Source organism: Boleophthalmus pectinirostris, unplaced genomic scaffold (genome assembly GCF_026225935.1).
Source record: "Boleophthalmus pectinirostris isolate CB_2022bp ecotype Guang Dong unplaced genomic scaffold, ASM2622593v1 HiC_scaffold_8, whole genome shotgun sequence".
In the NCBI taxonomy this organism is placed as follows: Eukaryota; Metazoa; Chordata; class Actinopteri; order Gobiiformes; family Gobiidae; genus Boleophthalmus; species Boleophthalmus pectinirostris.
In genome coordinates this window covers 10,907,317-10,933,766 of record NW_026571515.1, presented here as the reverse complement: position 1 = coordinate 10,933,766, position 26,450 = coordinate 10,907,317, and the positions used below count along the sequence as shown (strand labels likewise).

Genomic DNA, 26,450 nt, shown 5'->3' with positions numbered 1-26,450 from the left:
CCGTATTTTATGCATTATTAGGCGCTCTGGATTATAAGGCGCACTGTCATTGAATGGTCTATTTTCAAACTTTTTTCACAAACAAACCGCACCGGACTTTAAACGAAACACAACAGTTGGATGGGTCAGTGGGACTTTGTTTGTCGCGTTCACGGTGACTCTGGGCTTTGTTCAGTTGTGGCGTGTAGGGAGGGTGCTGTCTGGGACCAACGGATTGTCAGCGTGTTCGCAGTGACTCAGTTGTTCAGTTGTGTCTAGAAGTGGCACATTGCACTCGCTTTTTTGGTTCATTCCTCTGTTCAATTCCTCATCCGTGTGGAGTGATGAGTGTCGCTGTGGGTGTTTTTCGCTGTGCGGTCGCTGTCTGCTCTGTGCATGTTTGCGTGTTCTGTGGCTTTGTAATTTACGGAAGTCGTGCTGGGACACCTGAGTGGATTCGTGTATAGGGCGCTCTGGATTGTGGGGCGCGCAGTTGTTTTTTGATAGGGTTGGAGGCTTAAGAGTGCGCCCTATAGCCCGGAAAATACGGTTGCTTGTAAAATGGCTGAACAATTCTTTATAACATTCTAACAAGACAAAGTATTGTTTGCGCATACTCCAAATTAGACGTTTGCTTTGTTTTTTTCTTTTTAACATTGCACTGCACCCCGGTTGAGGATACAAGAAAATAGGCAAATTAAATTTAAGACCTTTGTGAAAAAAATAAGACTTGGACAACATAATTTAAGAATTTTTAAAGTCTTAATTTAGGAAGATAAAATTTAAGACCTTTTTAAGACTTTTAAAACCCCGTGGAGACCCTGTGTAACACCAAAAATAACACTCTAAATCTAATCCATATTACAATTTATGTGTGTTTTTTATTTAACATTTCTAACAAATCTTCAAGTGGCGTATAACTATTGCCTAAAAAGACCTTAAATGTACCTTTGGCTTTCCCGTGGAGCCGCTGGTGTAGAGAATAAACAAGGGATCTTCAGATTCGCACCACTCCGGCTCACACTGGTCTGAGACTCCCTTTACCAGAGTGTGCCAGCACTGGTCCACGTCTGGGTTCCACGGCACCTACGGCAACACAGCAGGGACAAAACTCAAAACAAGAGACCTCAAACTACAAGCACACCCCCTTTTCACCACGGGAAAAAACGCACTGAAGCATCTAAAACAGTGGGAGAGAGTTAGTGTGGAAACCATGCCTCCAAGCTTGCTGGAAAAGTGAGAAAACACAGACATAATATTAGTGACAAGTGTTAAAGGTGCATTGTGTAACTTTTCTGGTTGAGGGGAGATGTTATTGCTTTGTCTGGAATGTTTCACAGTATGGCATTAAACCTTCCTATCTTCACGGAGACCAAACAAGTCCAAGTTACAGGTCAGATCTGTGGAAAGACAACCCACACTCACAGTCAAAATGCGGTTTTTTTTGGCATTTTTCAGCTATAAAACCACCTGTAATTAAATAAATGTAAAGTTGAGTTGTTTAATGCCATACTGCGGAACATTCTAGGCAGAAAAATGACACATCCATTGAAATAACTAGGTGACGGACCCCCAAACACAAAGTTACATAATGCACATTTAAAAAAAACCAAGCAAAAAATACAAGAGAAGTGTTAATAAATGTAAAAGATGTGATTTTCACATTAAAAACACCAGAAAAAACACTCCTGGGGGACTGCTAAAGTTATGTGAGAAGATAAGAACAAGCAGTGCCTAATAAAAAGCTCATAGTCTAAGCTCATAGAGTAAGGAGAAGGAATCAGGGGTCAGAAACAACAAAAGTAAAATCGACTCACTGGGACTTAAAATTTGGTGTTGTATAGTTTTGTTATTAATATATCTGACATTTTAGAATAATAAGACATCTTCACTATGGTCCGGGGATGTACAAGTGGAGGTATTGTTTCTCTGGCCCTGATTCATTCATATTTTAAATTCAAAGTCATATTTGTAAAAACACACAAGAAGTTTTCACACACAAAACCAGTAAAAGAAGAGCAGAGGTTCAGGAGCGTTTCTGAACCGGGACACAGCCACAAGACAAAAGAGAAATGGTTAATGCTACTACTACTACTTCTACTTCAACTACTACTACACATTTATTCCACTGATTTCAGACAGTATAAACAAGTGCGGCAGAGATGATGTAAAATACCGGTGATGTTTATAGTAGAGGTGGGGCCGAGTCTTTGTAAGTCTCAAGTTTTTGACCTCAAGTCCGAGTCAAATCCCAAGTCAAATACAGGCAAGTCCAAGTCAAGTCTCGAGTCACTGGCCCATAAGTCCAAGTCAAGTCCAAGTTGTCTGGTTTGTGCTTCAAGTCATTTCAAGTCTTTAAAACAAAGTACCAAGAATTTAGCAATTTATATGACTTTTTAAAATTGTGCTTAAAAATAGTATATTTATATATGAGTATTTATAGATATGACAGTTGTAGAAATTAATTTGGTTAATTTTTCCTTTTTAAATGTCTTGACAAGATCTTAAGAGTGAATTATTATGGTCAGAATAGAAAGTAGAAAGAAAGAAAAGAAAGTGCTTTTCAAGTCTTCTCAAGTCACAGGCCTCAAGTCTGAGTCAAGTCTCAAGTCAGTGACCATCAAGTCCAAGTTGAGTCCCATGTCTTAGTCCATTTTATCAAGTCAAGTCTCAAGTCCTAAAAATACTGACTCAAGTCTCGCTCGAGTCCAAGTCACGACTTGCAAGTCCCCACCTCTGGTTTATAGTGTCAAATTCTTAAAATAGACCCATTAAAATGTTGTAAATGAAATATTATGAAAACTAAAAGGTCAATAAAACTAAAAAGAGTTTGTTTCTTCAAAAAGTTGGACAATTCCAATGGCATTTTTTGATAGGCTGGTTGTCTTTAAAGCCACAGTGTGTAACATTTTGGCCAAAAAATAGACTAAAATAAAAGTGTTTTTCCAATTTGGTTACACTTATTGCAGTGAAAAACATGTGTCCTCCACAAACCTTTCCATGGAGATGATGGAGAATATTTAAGTATGGTTTTAACTTTGTTTCCATAGAATTATACCCCAGAAAGTTACATACTGTACCTTTAAACATGAAGCACAAATGTTAAAATTAAATCATCATAAAAACTTGAGTGTGTAGTATTCAAATCTGTTGAAATTTTAAACCTAGAAAAGTGCATTTTTCAGTCTTATTCCAAATGTAGCTGCTTTGTTTGCCAGACTGTCTGAAATCACGGGAATAAAAACACTGCTGTTTTGGTAAAATGAACCATGTGAAGTGAAATGCTAACCATATAATAATAATAATAACAATAAAAATGTTAAGTACAGTGTCATAAAACATGCACTAATAAAGAGTAATTCAGTTTTCAGTTCATTTTACAAGAGAGCAGTGCAGTGCAAATTCAGTGTGAGTGAATTCGTCATTGAAAAGGCCAAACCAAAGACGGGGTTATGGGTTAGAATACCTTGGGCACCGGTCGCCTTTTCTTTACTCTGCCTGTCTGATTGTCCTGTTGCCACGGGAACAAGGAGGAGGAGGAGGAGGAGCACAGGTTAATGACGGAGAAAGATAACCGAAAATTAGGCAAACAAAACAAATTAAACATAATAAAAGGGAGTTTCCATGTGTGGATTGAAGATACATGAGGAAAGGCAAAAATAATATTCTGAAAAATGAAAAGCTTGACTTGGCCTAAAATACAGTGGTTAGTGAGCATTATTTGGAATATATTTGAATTAATTGTAAATGTTTTGGGCCAATTTTTCACAAATTTGGCAACAAGAAAGTGAAGACAGGTCAGGATTTGAGAATAATATAAAAAAATATATATATACAGTGAATGAATATACATAAAAAGTTGGTAAAGTTGGCTAAATTGGTAGGGAAAAAAGCATTTAAAAATCTATAAATAAATAAAAAATATATCTACCTCTATGTAATCAGGAAAGTAAATTATAATCAATCAATTATAACCAGATATTTTAATAACTTGTATCATTTTACAGCAAAAAAAACCTCAAAATTTACTTACTAAAAATGCAAGACTTTCGCAAGGATGCATTTTACACCTTTAAAAAGTTTTGTTAACACTAATTTCAGGTCTAATTTAAGTCTTCATCACTATGCAATAAGATTTGTTAAGTTATTCAGGTTACAGTGAAGTAAGCAGTACTTTTCATTTAAGTATTTTAAGTATTTCTCTGTAATTCAAGTATTTCTATTTCAGCAAGAGGCCTGATTTCCAATAAAAATCTGTCTCAAAACATGCACTAATAAGAGTCCTTAAGTTTGGACACTCCTGGTATGAAGTAATCATAGTCATTACATTTTAACTGCAAACAAAAACAGTATTTTGAAGCCCACTGTATTTTACAAACAAACCCAAAAACAAAATATACATAAACATAAAATCCACAAAAATGCAGGTGTAACAGGTTAGTCTCAGTGGTTCATTTCCTTTACCTGTAAATCTGGACATGAGCGTTTGGCCGGTGGAGACTGGGACCCCTCCTCTGCGTCTTTGGACAGGTGTTTTAGCATAATACACCTCTTCACCGAAAACCCTCTGCACACAAACCGACAGCACTGAGGTTAGGTTATTATATTTGGAAACAGAGCTGCAACATATGATGATATTACAAGAAAATAAATATATGGCAATAACACAAACTCCTATATTTTACAGTGTACTGCCATGTGTAGTTGTTTCTGAAAAGCAAATTTGACAAAAACGCCAATTTTTCTTATCAAATTCTATCTTAGACTTGGGTTGGTCTTGGTTTTGTCTGCTGAAGTGCATATGAGAGGTTAGATAACTCATTTCCCTAAAACATAGTTAACATCATTACTAGTATAATTCATATTTTACTACAAATAATGCACATTTTTTCCAGTTTTTTTCATTTTGGTGGTTTATAAATGTACTTCCTAGTTGGAAATGGGCAGCAGATGTAATAATTTCCCTTGCGGCTCAATAAAGTTTGTCTAAGTCTAAGACGTGACATATGTAGAGGTAGTTCCATAACTCTTACCTTGCAAACAACATGTAAACAACGGTCAAAACATGTCTAAACTGCACAATAGGTATGATTTAAATTTAATAACAATGAATTAGTAGGTGCACTCACACTAGGACTTTAGAACCGCGCAGTGCTCAAGAACGACTGCGTAGGGTTCTATGGCCCTTCTATGGTCTGCACTCACACCTGCACATCCGAACCGGGCAATGGTCCAATGACGTCATCACACAGTGGTGTTTGTTTACATGGGCTAACGCTTTTAGCAGAGAAAATATTTATTAGCAGCAGAAATATTTATTAAATAGTGAGCCTGATGTGCATACACGCTCCTCGGTATTGATATAAAAACAGCGCCGCGCAGTGATGACAGCTGGAGATGAGAGACAGCTAAACGTCTGTCACTGTCCTTATTGTATGTGAGCGTGGGTTTGCCGTGTGTTTTGGAGCAGATTTTATTCACCGTTTTCCTCATGTAAGTAACATCAGCGTGTACACAGGGCTTGTATAGTGAAGTCGTGCGTGTACACATACATGGGCAACCGTGCCGAGCTTTGACCCAGCTCCTCCAATCAGGTCAAAGTCTCATCCATGCTGCGCCTGATCACGGTTCAATTGCGCTCACACTGGACAAACGTACCGCTCTTTAGGGGCGACCCAGATCAGTTTCTTTTATTGATTTTAAACATTCTTACCAACAGGGTCCAGCGTGTTTTTGTTAATGGGCAATGGTCTCCTCCTTCCATCTCCAACACTGGATGTCCTCAGGGTTGTGTACTGTCACCTCTTCTTTTTATTCTGTACACGGACAGCTGCAGATCCTCAGAGGAAAATCGACGCGTACTCAAATATTCAGATGACACGGTCCTGGTGTCTCTGCTTTCAGGATCTGAGAGAAATCATGGGCCTGCACTGGAGCAGTTTGTCCAGTGGTGTGAGGACAACTACCTGGATTTGAACGTTGCCAAAACTAAGGACATGGTGATTGATTTTAGACGTGCACCTTCACACAGTGTTAGTGTTAGTCTGTGAAGGATAGAAACAAACTTCAGAATATTGTTAAAACTTGCTCGAAAATCACAGGGATCAAACTGAGGGAGCTGCACTCTCTGTGGGAGGAGCAGGTGCTGAGCAAAGCCAAGGGTCTCCTGGCTCAGCCGCTCCATCCTCTGGCTCCTGATTTTATCCTGGCGCCTTCAGGGCGTCGGTTTTATGCTCCAATACGGAAAACCAACCGGTTTTCTAATTCTTTCGTGCCCTGTGCTATTAAATTATTAAATTCTAAGGGTACAGTTTTATGATAGTTTTATGAAAGTTTTACACTGCAATTTCTTTTTTATTTTGAGTTCCACTGGTGGACGGCAATTGGACTGACACACTGTGTGTTTGTTTGTGTTTGTGTTTGCTCGGAGATGCTGCAAATGAATTTCCTTATGGGATCAATAAAGTTTTCTGAATCTGAATCCATGCTTGGGCACGGTTCTAAAGTCCTGTTGTGAGTGCACCTTAGTTTAGCGCTTTTACAGATGCTTTAAGTCACATTACAATTTGGTGCACTTCAATCCAAACCCGCTGGTGGTTAGACACTATTGTAGCCACAGCTGCCCTCAGACAGACTGACAGAAGAAAGACTGCCACTCTGCACCATCAGCCCCTTCGACCACCACCAACACTCACACAAACACCACATCCATACTAATGTGAGTGAAGTGTCTTGCCTAAGGACACAATGACCCCACTGTGGCACCTGATGTTCTGACCAGGCCCGGCCCTGCGGAGCTTCACAGATCAGGCTTTAACAAGGTCTGACCACACAAGGTTTTTTTTCCCACAAACTGCCTCTTAACTGATGATGTTAAACTATGATATATACAAACCACAGATATTATCCCACCAAACCAAGTCATGATTATAAAAACATGAACTTTACATGCACTTTAAGTTTTCATTTTAACCTAGTGTGACCTAACGCGAATATTGCATCTTTTTCTCATCAACAGGCTCCTACAGCTGCGCTCAAACAGTGAGAGATACAGGACAACTTACAGTTATGTAACAGATAATACTCCCTACAACTGTACAACAACTCACCCTTACATAACAGATAATACTCCCTACAACAGTACAACTCATCCTTATGTAGCAAATAATACTCCCTACAACTGTAAAACAACTCACCCTTATGTAATAGATAATACTCCCTACAACTGTAAAACAACTCACCCTTATGTAATAGATAATACTCCCTACAACTGTAAAACAACTCACCCTTATGTAATAGATAATACTCCCTACAACTGTAAAACAACTCACCCTTACGTAACAGATAATACTCCCCACAACTGTAAAACAACTCACCCTTATGTAATAGATAATACTCCCTACAACTGTACAACGACTCATCCTTATGTAATAGATAATACTCCCTACAATTGTACAACTCACCCTTAACAGATAATACTCCCTACAACCGTAAAACAACTCACCTTTATGTACCAGATAATACTCCCTACAACTGTACAACAACTCACCCTTATGTAACAGATAATACTCCCTACAACTGTACAACTACTCACCCTTATGTAACATATAATACTCCCTACAACTGTACAACGACTCATCCTTATGTAATAGATAATACTCCCTACAACTGTACACCAAGTCACCCTTATGTAACAGATAATACTCCCTACAACCTGTCAATCATTATTTCATCTTTGCATTGTTTCCTTACAACCTCTTGTATTTAACAGAGGTTTTATTACAGATTTTTTATTTTATTTTTACTTGTACATAAACACTTTAATTATGTCTTATTTAACACCACACTTTTGCGATCTTTATTACCATTTATATTTTTTTCTCTTAATTATTATTATTATATATTTTGATGTATGAACTACTGTGTCCAAATAATTTCCCTTGTGGATCAATAAAGTTTGTCTAAGTATTTTTTTTAATTTTTTTTTTTATTGTGCGGCCCCATTTCAAAACCTCCGGTACGTACTTGTCCTTGCATTTCTGTAGCGCGTCGTCGGCGAGCAGCTTCAGGTTGATGAGTTTGTCCCCTCGGTAGAATCCGTCTGAACAAACGAGAGAAAGAAAAAAAAAGAATAAATGCACTGACAAGAAAGCAGAAAGTCGAGATACGCGTCTTAAGTCTGTAATTACATTTGCGCTAAGAATAGGAATGAGGAAGTGGGCAGGCGTCTGTTGATGACGGTAAGACAACGGGAATAATTAAATTTCGTAGTTTTACAGGTTGCGGTTCATCAGCTAATTTAAAAAGGTGCATTGTGTAACTTTTCTGGTGCAGTGTGCGTCAAATTCTTTTCTTTGCGACTTCATGGAGACCAAAGCAGACCAAGTTACAGGTCAGATCTGTGGAGAGGCGACCCCGCTCAATCAGAACGCTTGTTTTTCTAGGTATTTTTTGAGCTATAAAACCACCTGTAATTGAATAAATGTAAGGCAGAGTTGTTAAATGAATGTCATACTGTGGAACATTTCAGGCAGAGCAATGACATATCCATAGAAACAAGCAGGTGACGGATCCACCACGAAAAAGTTACATAATGCACCTTTAATTATGAGTTTATAATAAGCTTGCAAACATTTTAATATATATTTTCTTGAATTAATTTTGTGTAGAGAGTTCGAGACATCCTTAATTGGTTAATTGGTCTTATCCCATTGGTAAAAAAAAAAAGTTAGGAGTTTTTTTTTTTTTTTTTAAATCAAGCAAGACATGGGAACTTAACGACTTAACTGTTACGAAAATCAACACCCAGATATTAAAACAACCATGAAAAGTGACAAAAAACTATTGTAAATAAATAAAATTGCATAAATCAGGTAAAAATTTGATCTTTCCGTATTTATATCATAAAGAACTTGTAAGATATTTAAAAGCACCATTGCTATTTTTGGAATTATTTTTGTTTTTTCACTGTAGTCTCGAAATTGGTTATAAAAGTTGTATTTTTGACTGACTGATTAATGTTTATTTTTTGTGTAGTTTTGGGTGAAGAAAGTTGAGCTGCCTGAGAGTTTTTTGTTGTTGTTTTCATTTCAAACAAAAACTTTGACAAAACTAGGTCAGACTAAAAAGGTACACTGTGTAACTTTTTTTTTCTCACTGCATTCACTCAATTACATGTGATTCGACCTCGTGGCGTCACCTGCTGGTTTCCACGGTGACCTATATATTACAGATATCCATATTTGTCTTTATCGCAGACCGGTGGGTGGATTACAGGCGGTCGGTCTATGGTGCAGGGTTCGACACGGCCCCTTAGCCACGGGATTAACAGGTTTATGGAGTCAGACCCTAATCCCCCTAATGGGACTTTAATAAGAACACGACTCAGCAACTCAGAGTGTCCTAACAGGCTCTGAGGGGGCTGTACTGCAGAGACAATACGGAACATTTTAGATTGAATTTCCTTTGAGATCAATAAAGTATCTAAGTTTATGAAGCAGTAAATAGAAACCACCATGGCAACATAGAGGTCCATCCTTTTGCATTCAGTTCCTGGGCTTTAGTCATTTAAAAGATTTAGGATGCAAATCATTACACTATAAGGGCCCTTCAGATTAGAATAACCACACCTTTAAGAACTTTAACATCTTTTAATTAATTTACATCATCTTTGTTTTCATATCTCAAAACTCTTTGTTTATGTTTTTAGTTTGTCTTTTTTATTTATTTATTTTTTTCAGTTTGTTCTATTATTTTTCCATTCGTTTCTATCATTGTAATATAATGTATACTGATTTTTATTATTATTTTTTAAATAAATCAGGTACTGTTGCAGGAGTAGGGGTGGGCGATATCTCGATATTTTAAATATATCGAGATATTTTTTTAAACTTGATATGGATTCTGACATATCGTATATATCGATATAATGCTTATATTCAATTCTGATTTCACCGCTTCGCTTGTTTGCCTTCTCTGTCGTCGCCCCCGCCTCCCTGATTTTGCTGCTTGTGTCTCATTCACTCCTCACAGACAAGACCATCAGCAGCACATTCTCACAGAAAGACCACTCAAATTCCACTGAGTCGTGTCCTTTAGTCCGAAAGAAGCTGAAAACAGCACGAGGAGCGAGCCGTTTATGCAAATGAGCCATGTGCTTTTAAGTTTCCTTTCTGTAAAACGTAAACACGTGCGCGAAACTGCATTAAACACATTGTAATCTCAAACGGGCTGATGTGGATCTAGAGTCGTTATGCTTTATATGTTGTAAAGTTTCGTAATGTAAAGTTTATTTATGCAGAAGATTTTAATTAACGATCTGCTGCAGTGTATAACTTGTACAACGTTTTGAGCTGAGCAGTGGATTGTGGGAAACCTCAGAGCTCCTTACGCTGGTGAGGAACATGGATCTATTAAAATAATGAACCTCCCAATCTTCCTGTGCTGAAGGAGCTCATGGTTCTGGTTATGGTACGGATAACAGACTTAATGCAAAAGATAAGCCTGAGTTAAGTTGTTTTATTTATGAATGAAAAGAAGGGAATACGCATTATTTATGTTATTTTACAGTTAATTATTTATGTAATCAGGGATTTTTTGTAATCTTAAACGTGGCAGAAGCTCTTTGTTCCTACATGAACTGCCGACCTCTTGCACTTGTGGAATTTGGCATATTTGTTCTTGCAGTTTCAGTTTTAGGGGGTTATTTTTTACTATACAGATATCGAGATAAATATCGTATATTGAGATATAGCAAAATAAATCGAGATATATTTTTTGATCCATATCGCCCAGCCCTCTGCAGGAGCTGGGAGGAGGGAATGAGGCAGCAAGTCTGCGTGTGTGTTACTAATGTTTAGTGTTTTCTTGACCTACTTGAAAACAAGATGGGACCTCTCAAGGGGCATTCCAAAAAAATAAACATAGGCTAAAATATTGTTTTGTGAATCACTACGGCAACAATTTTTCCCTTAGTCACTATGAAACTCACAAATAGGAATACACAGTTTTATACTCCAGGACTTTTAAATCAGAAATAACAAAAAGGATAATTCACAAATGTTAAAGCACATCATTTATTATAGATTTTATTACAGATTTTTTAATACTTTAATTTTTAAGCTTTAAGAAAAACATTTTCTATACAAATCATAATAATAATTACTACAATACATTTTACAGTCATTTATATTTGCCTGATACATAAACATTGATGTATATATCCTTGATGACACTTCTTTTTGAAATGTGATTAAAAAGAAAAAAAAGAATTTATTACGGGATTGGGTATTTTTTTCAGGGTTTTAGCACATTTCTGTTGGACTCACATAATATTAGCTAATTAGTGTTAGTGGAATAATTGACCCCCCCTTTCTGCAGAAATGGAGAAAATACTACATGGCGCAATTAGGTTAAATTTTTTAGTTTGAGTGAGAAGTTAAAGCAAAACTCTAACTTTCTGGTAGGCATGGAACGATATTGAAATTTGATGTCACAATTATGATGGCCAAAATAATTGCGATTAACAATTATATCACGTTAATAATTAAAGTTGCTGACCGTTTAAAAATGTTATGGATATGAATAATTATAAGTTCCATATTTAAACAGCTGTTATAGTGTTATACTTTGCTATAAGTAAAAACCACAATGATCTAGAAGAAAATATTAAGGATAAGTAGCTTCTTTCTGCATATTCTGGTGATATAATGGCGATTATTTGCGCTGGCGATTATCAAGATAATTAAAAATGTCCCAAGAACGATTACTGTCTACCCTTTTTATCACGATAAATTATATTTTTGTTTATCGCCCCCATCCCATCCCTACTTTCTGAAGGTGTCACATCACCTGCATGATTCAATGGAAATAAAGTTTTATGCCGTACTCTGGAAGATTATAGCCAAAGGAGCAACATTTCCACGGAAACAAGCAGAAGTCCCATCTCCCTCCTAAATAAGAGTCAGGTTTGTGGAGATGCAAGCCCACTCACAGTAAGGAGAGTTTTTTACATTGCAATAAAAATATATAAAATGAAAAAAACATGCTTTATTTTAGTGTATTTTTGGCTAAAGCTTCAGTGGGGCTTTAAGGCAGAGAAAAGAATAGCATATTTGCCATAAAAATATTGTATTTGCTTGGCTATTTTCACATCTTTTATCACATTTAATTCATATTGACTACATTTTCACTCTAAATTATTATTTGTTTGTCAAAATAACCCACATTTATTTAGAATTAGTCAAGATTTAGTTACATAATACAAAAAAAAAAATATTCAAAAATTATTAAAACTAAATGTGTGTGTGTTTTTCTCTCACCTGCTGTGATGAGCAGCGAGCACTCAGAGTCCATGATCCTTTCACACAGAGACTCCGCAGAGAAACCGGCAAACTAAATGAAAAGAAAACAAACATTTGAATCACTTATTTTAGTTTGTTTAAATACTACACGAGGCAACAGGCGGAGCTTTCAAACCGAGCCAAGAGTGTGGAAAATGGGCAAAAAGAGGCGCGACTGTTCATGTGGAAAGTTATTTAAATGAACAGCACAAGTGAACACAAAGTCCTGAATGAGAATTTAAACTGGATTCTGACACAGTGAAGAGTTAAACACAGTAGTAATAGTAGTAATAGTAAAAGTATAATAGGGGTAATGGAAGTGGCAGTGGTGGTAGTAGTAGAAATAGTGGTAATGGCAGTGGCAGTAGTAGTAGTAGTAGTAGTAGTAGTAGTAGTAGTAGTAGTAGTAATAGTAATAGTAGCAGTAGCAGTAGTAGTAGTAGCAGTAGTAATAATAGTAATAGTAAAAGTAATAGCGGTAATGGCAGTGGTAGTGGTAGTAGTAATAATAGTAATAGCAGCAGCAGTAGCAGCAGTAGTAGTAGTAGTAGTAGCAGTAGCAGCAGCAGCAGCAGCAGCAATAGCAGCAGCAATAGCAGTAATGGCAGTGGTAGTGGTAGTAGTAATAATAGTAATAGTAATAGCAGCAGCAGCAGTAGTAGTAGCAGTAGTAGTAGCAGTAGCAGTAATAGTGGTAATGGCAGTGGTAGTAATAGTAATTGCAACAGCAGCAGTAATAGTAATAGTAGTAGCAATACTAGAAGTAGTACTAATAGTAACAGTGGTAATGGCACTGGTAGTGGTGGTAGTAGCAGTCGTACTAAAAGTAAAAGTAATAGCAGTAGCAGTAGCAGTAGCAGTCTTTTATTTTAAGGCCTTTTATATTATTTAACACTTAAATATACAGTAGTATCTGAGGATTTCACATTGGGAGGAGACTACGGTGGCCACAAAATGACTCATTTTCCCCCTTAAAAGGAAAAAGTGTAACTTGTTTTTGTTTTTACATCTGTGACATGTTAGTGCCATATGAATCATCTCACACTCTGAGAACTTCAGGGCCCGGCCTCCTGCTGGTGCCCAGAGTCAGGACTAAACAAGAGGAATCAGCAGCTAAAACCTGGAACAGTCTTCATGAACATGTGAGACAGACCTCTACTCTGATTCTATTTAAATCCAGGCTCAAAAACAGTTCTATTCAGCTGCCTTATGACTGAAACATTTCCATTATGCACTCTTCTCTCTCATTCTCTCTCTTTTTTTAATTTTATGATGATTATTCATGTTTTGTTTTGTTTGTATTGTGATTTTAATGGATTTCTTGTTCTGTAAAGCACTTTGAACTACTTTGTGTACAAATTGTGCTACACAAATAAACTTGCCCTCACATGTTTTTGTGTTTTGGACAATATCTCAACATTCTGATGGCTTATAATATATAATACAGATGGGGACAACTAAATGATCGAAGATTTTGACTGTAAATAAAATAATAAACAAATAAAAGTGGATGTGTACCAGTGTTTCATAAATATCTCACCACTATAGAGTGCACTGCTCCGATCCGCACACAGGCCAACATGGCTACCACCAGCTCCACCACCATGGGCATGTAGATGGACACACGGTCTCCCTTCTTCACTCCTAAAACCACAGACGGGAAGGTTGGATTACACATTTACAAATAATGTAAAGGATTAACAGGAAGCAAAAATAACTACACCGTAATACTTTTAATTTTTTTATGTATTAACGAGGAAATTGTTAGATTAAATGGTACACTACGTAACGTTTTAGTTGGGGGTCCATCGCCTGCTTGTCTCTATGGATATGTCATTTCTCTGTGTGGGATATTCCACAGTATGACATTAAACAGATCTACCTTACATTTATTCAGGGTTCTCACTCTTTTGCACTGACAAATTTTCAAAAATTTTCGATGACTTTTTCATAACTTAAAGTGAATTTTCCATGACTTTACAGCACCCTACATGTATAGACTTTAGTTTAGTTTTAGTTTAGTTCCTAGTCATTTTATTTTTGCCAAATTTGCAGCTTTCTGGTTAAAAACACCTAACTGTAAGTGTCTTCTGCTGCCTTCAGGGGGTCTCTGGCATTTCAAGTTGTATGTGACATAACCAGTGTTGGGGAGTAACAGATTACATGTACCGGAGTTATGTAATCAGAGTACAAATTATGAGTAACTGTATTCAGTCACAGTTACTGTTTCAATGAGTGGTAATTGGATTACAGTTACTTTGTTGAAAAAAATGTATTACACTGTGGTATTTTCCTGTTTTCACATTTGGGCTATATCCCTTTTTTTTTTCCCCCAGTAATTCCACTCATTGCCGGACACTAAACCAGGTCTAAACCAGGTCTAAACCAGGTCTAAACCAGGTCTAAACCAGGTCTAAACCCAGGTCCAAAACCCAGGTCAAAACCCAGGTCCAAACCCAGGTCCAAACCCAGGTCCAAAACCCAGGTCCACACCCAGGTCCACACCCAGGTCTAAAACCAGGACTAAAACAGGATTTAACAGGACTAAATCATGCTGTGTGGACGTGTCTCCTCCTCTTCTATCAATAATATTTTTTTTAATTTGGTTTCGTAAAGTCTGGGCTTTTTATCATCTTTTAGCAGACAAAAGAGCTTATGTGAAGATTTCCTCGTCTTTGCTTCTTTACAGCAAATCAAGTAATCCAAAGTATTCAGATTACGTTACTCACTTTAAATAATTTAACAGATTCCGTTACAAACTACATTTTGGTGTATGTAATCTGTAATCTGTAATCTGTAGGGGAATACATTTTAAAAGTAACCTTCCCAACACTGGACATAACCCAGATCTGCCCCACTTATACCCTGGTGTTTGTAATCAGAAAGGGGCAGAGTTTGAAGTGCGGATACCCGTTTCACCAATCACGCTGTTCCTTTATACCTTTATTATATTACTCCTCCAGGGTCTGGGTAGAGTTTTGGTGTTAAATCCCTCTTTAATTAATAGATCAAGGTTATAGTGGTACCAATAATGTGCCAATTTCTATCCTAACTTGAAGATAATATATATTTTTTTTACCTTGTGATTTAAGGACATTGGCGAACTGACAGACTTTCTGCAGCAGCTCTCTGTAGGTGACCGTCAACTCATCGCCGGGTTCATTGCCTTCCCTGGAAAACACAACACAACTTCCACTTAAGAATAATAAAAAAACAAGTCATATATTTTAAGGATTGTCACAGTCTCTTTACATTGACTGTAGTGTTGCAGTGTTGTAGTTATTTAGTCCTTTAGTAAGTTAATCGGTCGATTGTCTTAGTCGACCAAAATTTGTATTAGCTGTAATTTAATATAGATTTATAAGGATTTAATTGGGACAACAGCAGAAAGGAGAAGCAAGTGAGAGAGTTTGCTGAAGATTTGTTTTTTCCTTTTGGTATTTATATGTCAAAAGGTAGACTAAACTCATAATTTGCAAGTTTAATCTGTCTTTATATAAACACATTGCTAGTTGTTTTTGCATGAGCACAGTTTGGGTCAGATACATAGAGATACGTAATAGTTTTGAGAGTTTTTCAGTCTTTTTAGTCACTTTCCCTTAAAAAATACTCTAAGGGTTTAGCTATAAATATTTGAGGGCCCATATTACTCTATTTTCTGATCTATGTTATAATGTTGTTCCCTCATCAAGAACATTTTTTTGATATTTTGTTTCATTCATACACAAAACCCGCAGATGTAGGCTGACTTCTTCTCTCAAACAAAAAACACTCTTGTGATATCATGTGGTAATACAGGAATTGCTCCAGTGTGTTTTTAAACTCTACACACTTTCACTAGAATCATTTGGATGATTTCAGCCCTGGGATTTCCTCCAACCTTGAACAAAAGCTAAAAAGAAGCTGTTAACTTGAGTACATTACATTACATCACAAGGTGGAGCGGAGCATTTTGACCTTCGGAGATGCAGACAGACTAATAATAACGGATTACTCAAACATGTGCAAATGAAACAAAACAACTCCATGTAGGTTTTGAGGAGGTAACAACATTGTAACACGGCTTAAAGCTCACAGGCAGCTCAAAACTAATTTATGTTATTAGGGTTTTTTTTCAGACCAAGAGCTGTTTTCATACCTGACAGTTCCGACTGCTCACTAAGCGGTCTTCCTCAGAGTCACGTGATGTTGCTGTGACACCGTCGCTGGATTAAAGAAGCAATTGAAATATGGAAACGCGCTGACACGACTATAAACCGGGATGAGGAGGCTTTTTTACTCTCACACAGCTGGGATACTGTCCTGAGGAAGTGGGACTGCAGATGGCGCTGTCGTCCTGCCTCCACCGGTTGGAAAACAGCGCCAAAACCTGTTTAAATCAGCTGAGCGGACACGTCACAGTAAGCTTGAACATCACATGACTCTGAGGAAGACCGCTAGTATGCAATTGAAACTGTCAGGTATGAAAACAAACTCTTGGTCTGAAAAAAAAAAAAAAAAAGAACCTAATAACATAAATACAATAACATAAGCACAAATGAACCTGACTGGACTAATTCAAAACTAATGCTACTAATATTCTCCAGTTGTTCAATCTGTATTTTACAGATAGAGATACACAAGTGAAATTTTGCATGGATTATGCAATGATGAGGTTGCCGTTTTCATCATCAGTGTTTGAGGAACTTGCACAAGTTATGTTCATCTTTAGAATGATCTTGAGCTGTATCAGAACAAGTACAAGCGCACATAGACCAGTATACGCCCATGGACCACTGTGGAACCTACCTGGACCACTGAAGGACTACACAGATATAAAACCACATGGAAATATAAAAAAAAGTACTCTAATTTAATGTTGAAAATCACATTGTATTGAGTTACACTGGGACTTTGTCAGGATATTACCGTATATTAGCATTATACAACGGACACAGAGATATGAGCTGTGACGTGTCTGGCTCCTCGGACGATGAAGCACAGTGTAGGTCTGAGCGAGCACCACCTCTGCTGTCACTATGAGTTAGACTAGACTACACAGAGCGAGAGAGAGATAAAGGCAAAGAAAGGACTAGAAACCAGAGAGGGTGCAGCCAACTTCAGTAAGATATTGTTGATTTTGTTAAAGTTGTCATTAGAGCTGTGCAAGATGAGAATTATGTTTTTTTCCTTGTTTTGATTTAGTATAATTGTATTTTGTCATGTTGAAAACTGATACTTTAATAAAACTTTTATACTAAATTTCATTAACATTTCATGGACAAACTTTTTTCTTTTAAAAAGAAACAAATACACTTTTAGTAAACTGTTAATTTGACATTTCAAAAGCCTCAAGCAGATCACCATGTGAAATAACTTTCCAACTTACACTTACACTTCATAATTTGTCCTCTGCATTTGACCCAAGCTTCAATGTGGCTTGGCCATCTCCTCAAGAACAGTGTGTATCACAGCACGGTGATTAACGTCCCATCTCCAGGTCTTTAGCTGGAGGACTTTACTGTGAATGTTTTGGATTGATGCAGCAAATTGTGCAGTTTAAAAGGCCTCTAACAGGTCCTAACTTCAGTTTCTTAACTTTTGCCCTGACTGAAAGGCTTATTTCCTTTAAGAAATTATTTGAAATACTATAAAATGTAGTAGCACCATTTGTTTTTGTCTTTTTTTTTAGGCTTTTTGTCTTCCTTGTTGTACCAATTGAGGGTATTTTGCACAGTCAGTGTCCGGGCAAATAAGACAATTCTGTATAGCAGTCAATTTACACACATGGTTCTGAAATACTTCCGAAGTATTTGTTTCTTTGGGTATATTTCTGCCATGTTCAAATTTGGATTACTGTGTCATAGACTAACATTCATTGAGAGTGGATCAAAAAACAAAGTCCCATAGAAACAGTGAGAGATTTAGTGTGTGTGAACTGCAGAGGAGAGAAATGCAGATAAAACAATAAGACCTTTGTGTATTTCTGGACCATAGCTGTGGCTGAGGGTCTGATCCAACTAGTGCCACATAAACCCAACAGAAAGTGCTAACACGGAGCAAGACTTCAGTTTATTAGAGCTACAAGAGCAAAATGGATAAAGACATTTAGTTTAAATACTCAACGCATTTAATTACTTAGCGATTCATTCCTACATTTTGAGGGTTTAAATGTGCACTAACATTTTTCTATGAATATATCATTGTTTTTGTCTGGAATGTTGGTCTCCATGAAAATAGAAAGGTTTAATGCCATACTGTGAAACATTCCAGACAAAGCAGCAACATCTCCATGAAGAAAGGCATTTAACAGACAATCCACCAGAAAAGTTACACAATGCACGGAAAGAAAATAAATATATCAAAATTCTAAAGTAAGTAGCTGTTTCTGGGAAGGGAGAGTTGTAAAAATATGTTACAATATCACTCAAAAAAATTACATTGAAGATTAAAGCCATACTTGGGAACATTCTCCATGAAGACAGACAAGTTTTATGCCAAACTGTGGAAAATTATGGCCCAAAGATCAACATTTCTGTAGAAACAAGCAGCCCGAATAAGAGTCAGGTTTGTGGAGATGCAAGAACACCCACTGTATTCGGCAAATTTTTTTTTAAATAAAAGTTACACGGTGTTGCTTTAAAACATTTGATATAAAAAAATTTATCAAAACAGAATGGGTTACAGGACAGAACACGCCTGGATGTTTTATTCAGGGCAAACCAATGAAGCAATCGCAACATAGATTACATAACATTCTGACTTCTCCTAAACGTACAGGCCCTTAAACTATGCATTTGATGATGTACAAGTGCAATAACAACGGCGAGAAGAAGAACATGTGGGCATTTTTTACAAAGTTATAAGCTTTTAGGGCTGAAAATCAGATACTAATCAATGCCAAAATGAGTATCGAAACTAGATTCTCATTTGAGCAGGTATTGGTACTAAAAAAAGTCACATTCACAAGACAGAAATGAACTTTTCTGAATAGTTTTAGAATGATTTTGAGCTTTATCAGAACAAGTATAAAAGCACACAGACTAGTATACGCCCATGGACCACTGAGAAATGGCACAGATATAGGCGAGTTTAATTGTTGACAACGTTGACACGCGTTGCATGCTGGGAATTACTTTGGTCGGCGGCAAGAAACACTAATTCAACATGACGGACGGAGCGAGAAAGCACGTAAAGGGTATTGATCCCGGTTATTTATCCACTCTAACGGCAGAGGACCCAAGACCATTTGACCAGAAATTGGTCATAAGCATCGATGGACGACAATCACCCTTTTCAACCCCGACAAAAGGTGGACGAAACCAAATTTCTGGTCTGAATCGCCAACTCCCTGGCTAAATATTCACTTCGGCGATATCCACAATGACTTGGTGGAAACTCCTGGGCCATTCACAGCAGAAAAGATGAAAACCTCCAAGAGTCTCAATGTGTTGTTGAACTTGTTGGAATCCACGGTTTGTTAGGATCTTCTACATTTGCTCTGCGGATGTTTGAAAGCCGTTTAATTCACCGTTAGCGGTTCTTTTCACTCAGAATACGAAAAAGACATTTTCCTTCTTCCGTGCTTCTATTTGTGCATTCGATAATGCAGCAGGAATTTACCATTATCGGGGATAAATACACGAGGTTACGCACTGTGTTTGACCGCTATCGTGTTTGTCTCCGACCAAAATATTTCCCAGCATGCAACGCGGGCTTTTAATAACAATGACGTCAGTTGAAACTCGCCTATGAGAACACATGGGAATATAAAAGAAAGTACTACAATTAACGTGGAAAATCACATTCTATTGTCTAAATAAAGTGTGTTTTTTATCATTTTGGTATCAGAATCAGTATCGAGTCTTTTCCTTAGTATCGCAATCAAGTTTGACTTTTATTATTATTATAGTGACAAAAACACTATAAGCAAACAATAACACAGCTTTATAATTCCAAAATCAGTTTCAAATGTGTGTTTTCTTGTATTGCCCAATCACTTGGCAAATGTACTAACCCCACCTTCCACAGTTCTCCACAGACAATTATTGCACAACATTAGTGAGTTATAGCATGAATCAAGCAAATTTGAAGCGCAATATAATCCAGAGATACACTGCAATATGTGATAACAGTGAACAATAAATCAAGATAATCGCACGTGACAGACCCCCAACCAAAAAGTTACATAGTGCACCTTTAAGTAAATTTTACAGTTACTACATTTGAGAATGTGTATCTGCACTTTCTACACCTAAAACCTGAAACAGTCCTGAAGATGTGAGACAAGCCTCTACTTTGACTTTTTAAATCCAGGCTCAAAATGGTTCTGTTTAGCTGCACATGACAGAAAGGTTTTCATTCTGCACTCTTCTCTCTTTGTATTGTGATTTTAATGTGTTTCTTATTCTGTAAAGCACTTTGAATTACTTTGTGTACGAACTGTGCTCTACAAATAAACTTGCCTTGCCTTTTCTTGCCTTACTCCACTACAATTTAGATCTGAACTGAAGAAAAGTAAAAACTACTTTTCTTTATAGTTTGAGTAAAGCAAATACACAAAACCGGCTAGAAAATTATTCAATTCAATTAAAGAAATCAACAGAATCGCTTTAAACTGTTCTAAAAATCTCTGGAAAATGCTTTACTTTTTACTCTTAAAGAACATTTTTAAACAGGTACTTTAAAACTTTTACTTAAGTTGATTTTTTCATGTGATACTTCTACTTGAGTCACTTTTTACCTTTGGGTCTGCACTTTCACTCAAGTAACAACACTGAGTTCTTGATCTACCACTGATTAGCAGTGTTGGGGAGTAACAGATTACATGTACCGGAGTTATGTAATCAGAGTACAAATTATGAGTAACTGTATTCAGTTACAGTTACTGTTTCAATGAGTGGTAATTGGATTACAGTTACTTTGTTGAAATAAATGGATTACACGGCGGTATTTTCCTGTTTTTTTTTTTTGGTAATTCCACTTATTGCCAGAAACTACACCAGGTCTAAACTAGATCTAAACCAGGTCTAAACCAGGTCTAAACCAGAACTAAAACAAGACTAAAACCGGACTAAAACCAGGTCTAAACTAGATCTAAACCAGGATTAAACAGGACTAAACCAGGATTTAACAGGATTTAACAGGACTAAATCAGGCTGCGTGGACGTGTCTCCTCATCTTCTATCAGTAATATTTTTAATTTGGTTAAGTAAAGTCTGGGCTTTTTATTGTCTTTTAGCAGACAAAACTTCTTACGTGAAGATGTCCGAGTCTTTGCTTCTCTACAGCAAATCAAGTAATCCAAAGTATTCAGTTTACGTTACTCACTTTAAGTAATTTAATGGATTACGTTACAAACTACATTTTGGGGTATGTAATCTGTAATCTGTAGGAGAATACATTTTAAAAGTAACCTTCCCAACACCGCTGATTAGAGATTAGCAGCTTGTGTTTCAGAGGCTTCATTGTTGGCGTGCGGTTGGTCTGCTGGTGGTGTGGGAGGGCATCCTGCATAACTCTGAGGGTTCGGTGTCCTGCTCTGACTCTGACTGTGACTGTGGTGAGTTACATTCATGATATGAGAAATACACAAGTGCTGCTGAGATAAGGAAGGAGGGCATTTTGAGTCAAGGTGAAATTTGGCTGAATGATTTTATTTGTTCCAGACTTACTTTTGTTGTTATTGGATGAAAACCACGTGGAAATAACCATCTGATTATTCCACACAGTAGTTTTTTTGTTTTGTTTTTTTCATAATGTGTGGTTAAAAGTGTAAAAGCAAGAAGACTCAGGTCCCTTCTGCTGTTGACATGATGAAACGATCAGAATTGAACCAAAATAATGTTCAGTTTTTTTTCCTTTTCTCTTTTCCCTCTTTCTTTCTCTCATTTTTTCTTTCTCCTTCTTTCCTTCCTTTGTTCTCTCTTTTTGTTGTTTTTTTGTTGTTGTCTTTCTTTCCTCGCTTCCTTCTCTTTCTTTCCCTTTCCTCGCTTCCTTCTCTATCTTTCCTTGATCGCTTCCTTCTCTATCTTTCCTTGATCGCTTCCTTCTCTTTCCTTCCTCGCTTCCTTCTCTTTCCTTCCTCGCTTCCTTCTCTATCTTTCCTCGCTTCCTTCTCTATCTTTCCTCGCTTCCTTCTCTTTCCTTCCTCGCTTCCTTCTCTTTCCTTCCTCGCTTCCTTCTCTTTCCTTCCTCGCTTCCTTCTTTCTTTTTTCCTCGCTTCCTTCTCTTTCTTTTTTCCTCGCTTCCTTCTCTTTCTTTCTCTCCTCGCTTCCTTCTCTTTCTTTCCTTCCTCGCTTCCTTCTCTTTCTTTCCTCACTTCCTTCTCTTTCTTTCTTTCCTCGCTTCCTTCTCTGTCTCGCTTCCTTCTCTTCCTCTCTCTTTCTTTCTTTCTCCCTCTGAAAATGACAAAATATGTTTCTCTGAGTCTTTCTTTCTCTTCTTTCTTTCCTTCTTTCAACAGTTCTGCATATACATGTTTTTGTTTTTCTTTAATTAATACATGGAATAAAAATAATAACTCAAAAAGAAATGTCAACAATCTGGTAACCTGGTTCAGACGTAAAGCGTAAACTGAATAAACTCTGTAATAGTTGAGATAAGTGGGCGAGTCAGGGTGACCTTGTGCGTGTTACCGGCTCGGGTTACGCCACAGTCGGCCGTGGGGAGTCAGAGCCAGACAAAACCTGAAAGACGCTGCTGCAAACGGGAAAAACACAAATGTGACAAGTGCTTATCACGAACGCATACCCTGACAACTATCACAGCGGCTACAGGGCAAGAGACTAAAGCTCAACTGAACTGTTTTGGAAAATTATCTAACTGCATGTTTTAAATACCTCCAGGAGTTTTGAGACTTGAGAGAAGACTGAAAAATAAATGGCTAGAATCACTTGCATTTCATTTTGTAGAGGTCTAAATGTCAGGATTAGAAAGTTTATAAGACTCAGAGAAACAGAGATTTTGTCGTTTTCAGAGGAAATTCTTTAGCTTAAGTTTTACTTGCAAGATTTATTAATTTTAATGTTTTTTCAATTTCAAAACAATTCATAAATATGCTACCAGTCAAAAGTTTGGGCACACTTTGTCATTTAATGGTCTTTATTTTTTACTTTTTATTTTACTAGATCTGAGAATGTGTATCTGTATTTTCTACTTTCTATTCCACTACATTTTAGACTTGGATTGAAAAGTAAAAAGTACTTTCCTTTATGGTTTGAGATCTGCTGATTAACACGTTTGAGTTAACGTCACAATTTTGAGCAAACTAAATGCACAAAAGTGGCTAGAAAAATTAAGAAATCAATTGGATCACTTAAAATACTTTTTCAGAATCACTACATTTCATCCTTTAATTGTTAAAAAAAATCTCTGCACAGTGCCCTTTTACTTTTTACTCTTAAAACAATATAGGGAATATAGGGAACCAGTCAAAACTTTAATTTAATAGGTTTTTATCTTCATGACTATTTACACTGAAAAGCTAGCCTGATTCATCGAACTTTCACTTCGTGGAAACCATCTGATCTCGCAGCATTAGGATTCGTTCGATCGACAGTAGGCGGGTACTTTTTTTTAATTTAACCAATCGCTGCTACTTGGTCGTGATATATGTAATACGCCGCTAAAGGGGCTAACTGGTATATTAAGCTTTTCCCAAATCCTGTAGGAAGAAGGACAATAACGTCTTTCTCCTTGATAAAATTCATCAAACATTCTCTTTGTTCTGGCTTTAAATCTTTGATCTCAGTAACTGTTGCCAACACAGAATATATGGCTCTTCGCTGGTGCTCGAACTCGCACTTCTGGGGTTCTTCTCTCGTCTAGTGTATTCTGATTTCTGACCTAGTCGCTGGAGAAAAATTTAATTGTGCAGAGGCACTAGGTGGCTCCAGCCTGCTTAACATTTTGCAGCAAAAAAGAAAAACTGTATGCCATTCCCATGATATCATACCGAATCTTATAAACTACAGTAACTGGTGTAGAATCTTGTTTTAAATATTTTATGTCAAAGAAAAGATGAATGAGAAATTGTGTCCCAAATTTTGACTGTAGTATATTTTGTATCTGAAAAAGAAAAAAAGTGTTGCCATTGCCAATCATTATGTATATTAACTACAATTACCGATATAGCCTATGTTTCTGTCAATCACTATATCGTCTTTGCACTGTTTTAGTTACGACCTCCTGTATATATACTATATTTATTTTACTAGATTTGTTTTTTTGTTGTTTTTTTTTACTTATTTGCTCATATGCATTTATAATTAGGCCTTATTTGACACCAGTATATCATAAAAGATGTAGGTACACGCACGTCACTGGTGCAAGGCTACTACAGTGAACAAAGAAAGCGAGACAAAGCCTGCATGCACTCCCAAACTGCCTTTAAGAATGACAACGTTTGGATCAGTGGATCTTCGTCAGGTCATGCTTCTCCCATATAAAGTTTCTGCCCACTGATTGGTCGGCCAATGCAAAAGTGAGCCACAGGGGACGTCCACACAACACAATATATGTATAACACAATATATACAATCTTGTGCCATCATACTTGACACAAATCTCTTGCCATTTATGGCTACTAATTTTAAGTTTAATTATCATTTTGATATTTTTTACTAGGGATGTAACAATAACCGAAATATCGTGATATCATATTGGTCAAAACTCTCACAATAATATCAAGAACTGTCACTATATGTCGAATTACAAGTTCATTTGGTTAAATGCATTGTTTTATAGTAGTAACAGCTAAAAAACATGGAGAACTACATTTTTTTTAACTTTAATTCTTGGGATTATGACAATGATTCGCACCCAAGTCTTGTCAAGGTATTTTAAATCTAAAAAGTATCCTGTCTACAATTATATTAACCACTCCAAAATATTGCAAATATATCGTGAAACCTGTGAAATGAATATCGTGACAATATTGTACCGTGAGATTTGGATATTGTTACATCCCTATTTTTTACTCTTTGTTATTGGAATATAATGTGATGTGTGAGCTACAGTGTCTAAGTAATTTCCCTTGTGGATCAATAACGTCCAAGTGAAAGTCTAACAGTTGTTGCCTTAACCCTGAGTGTAGGTGTTGGCTCTGCAGAGGTCAGTGGACGGGTCAGTATGTCAGCTCTATCTGGACACAGTGATAACAGCACAAACGGGGAAGGCCAAAGCTAATAATACTACAGTAAAGGGCTGGCTCACACACACTGGTCTCAAATGGCGACCTGACCTGAGACCAGAACAAAACTGTCAAGTCATGAAAAGCTTGAATGTCCAGTTTACATTCATTGGCCTTATTTAAAGGTGCACTATGTAACTTGTCTGGTGGAGGGTCCGTCAAATGCTTCTGGATGCGTCATTGCTCTGCCTGGAATGTTCCACAGTGTGACATTAAACAGTTCTACCTTACATTTACTCGATTACTCGGTTTTATAGCTAAAAATACTAAGAAAAACAGGCATTCTCACTATGAGCGGGGTTGACATTTCATAATCTGGCTTGTAACTTGGTCTGGTTTAGTCTCCATGCAGAAAGAAAGGTTTAATATCGTACTGTGAAACATTTCAGAGAAAGCAATAACATCTCCCTGGAGAAAATTTTGCTTTCTCCAAAAATCAGATACTACTAATTAATACTAAAAACTTAGGGGTGTAACGATATCCATGTCTCATGTTACGATATCGTCACGGTATGAACCTCACAGTACGATATTTATTGCAATATCGTGGGAAAGCTCATGATGTGGTGGAGAGGCTCACGATATTATACATAATAACAAGATCGACATTTTTAAATGCTTTGACCAGTCATTTGGTACAACGTTTATTGTCATATTCATATCAATGACATTGTGAACAGCTTGAAAAACCTTTGAAGTTGAAGTGCAAATTTCAAGTAACAACTAAACATATTTATAAAAAAAGGCAACCCAGGCAATCCTAGGAATAAATAAAAGGCATAATAAAACAGCCTATTCAATGAATAAAAATACCCAGGTGCAATAAACCTGCCTAATCATTAGTAGTCAATAAAAATAAAAAAAAACCTTGGCCCAACCAAACAGGAAAACAACAGAACGTTTTGGTAAACTGAAGTTAACAAGATTAGTCTAACCTTATTAATTCAGTTTAAGATTTT

At 36.8% G+C, this 26,450-nt stretch overlaps 1 protein-coding gene across 2 annotated transcripts in view; it reads right to left on the bottom strand.

Moving 5' to 3' along the window:
* acss2 (acyl-CoA synthetase short chain family member 2) overlaps window positions 1-26,450 on the bottom strand; it is a 51,633-nt gene that overhangs the window by 14,314 nt on the left and 10,869 nt on the right. Inside the window, exons 3-9 of one of the 2 annotated variants that reach the window (XM_020933460.2) lie at window positions 15,400-15,491; window positions 13,861-13,964; window positions 12,300-12,372; window positions 8,005-8,080; window positions 4,444-4,546; window positions 3,446-3,490; window positions 928-1,065 (exon numbers count right to left, since the gene is read on the bottom strand). In XM_020933460.2, the coding sequence (XP_020789119.2) occupies window positions 928-1,065; window positions 3,446-3,490; window positions 4,444-4,546; window positions 8,005-8,080; window positions 12,300-12,372; window positions 13,861-13,964; window positions 15,400-15,491 (631 nt within the window). The remainder of the gene's footprint in view (window positions 1-927; window positions 1,066-3,445; window positions 3,491-4,443; window positions 4,547-8,004; window positions 8,081-12,299; window positions 12,373-13,860; window positions 13,965-15,399; window positions 15,492-26,450) is intronic. The other variant, XM_020933461.2, reaches the window with a different exon arrangement.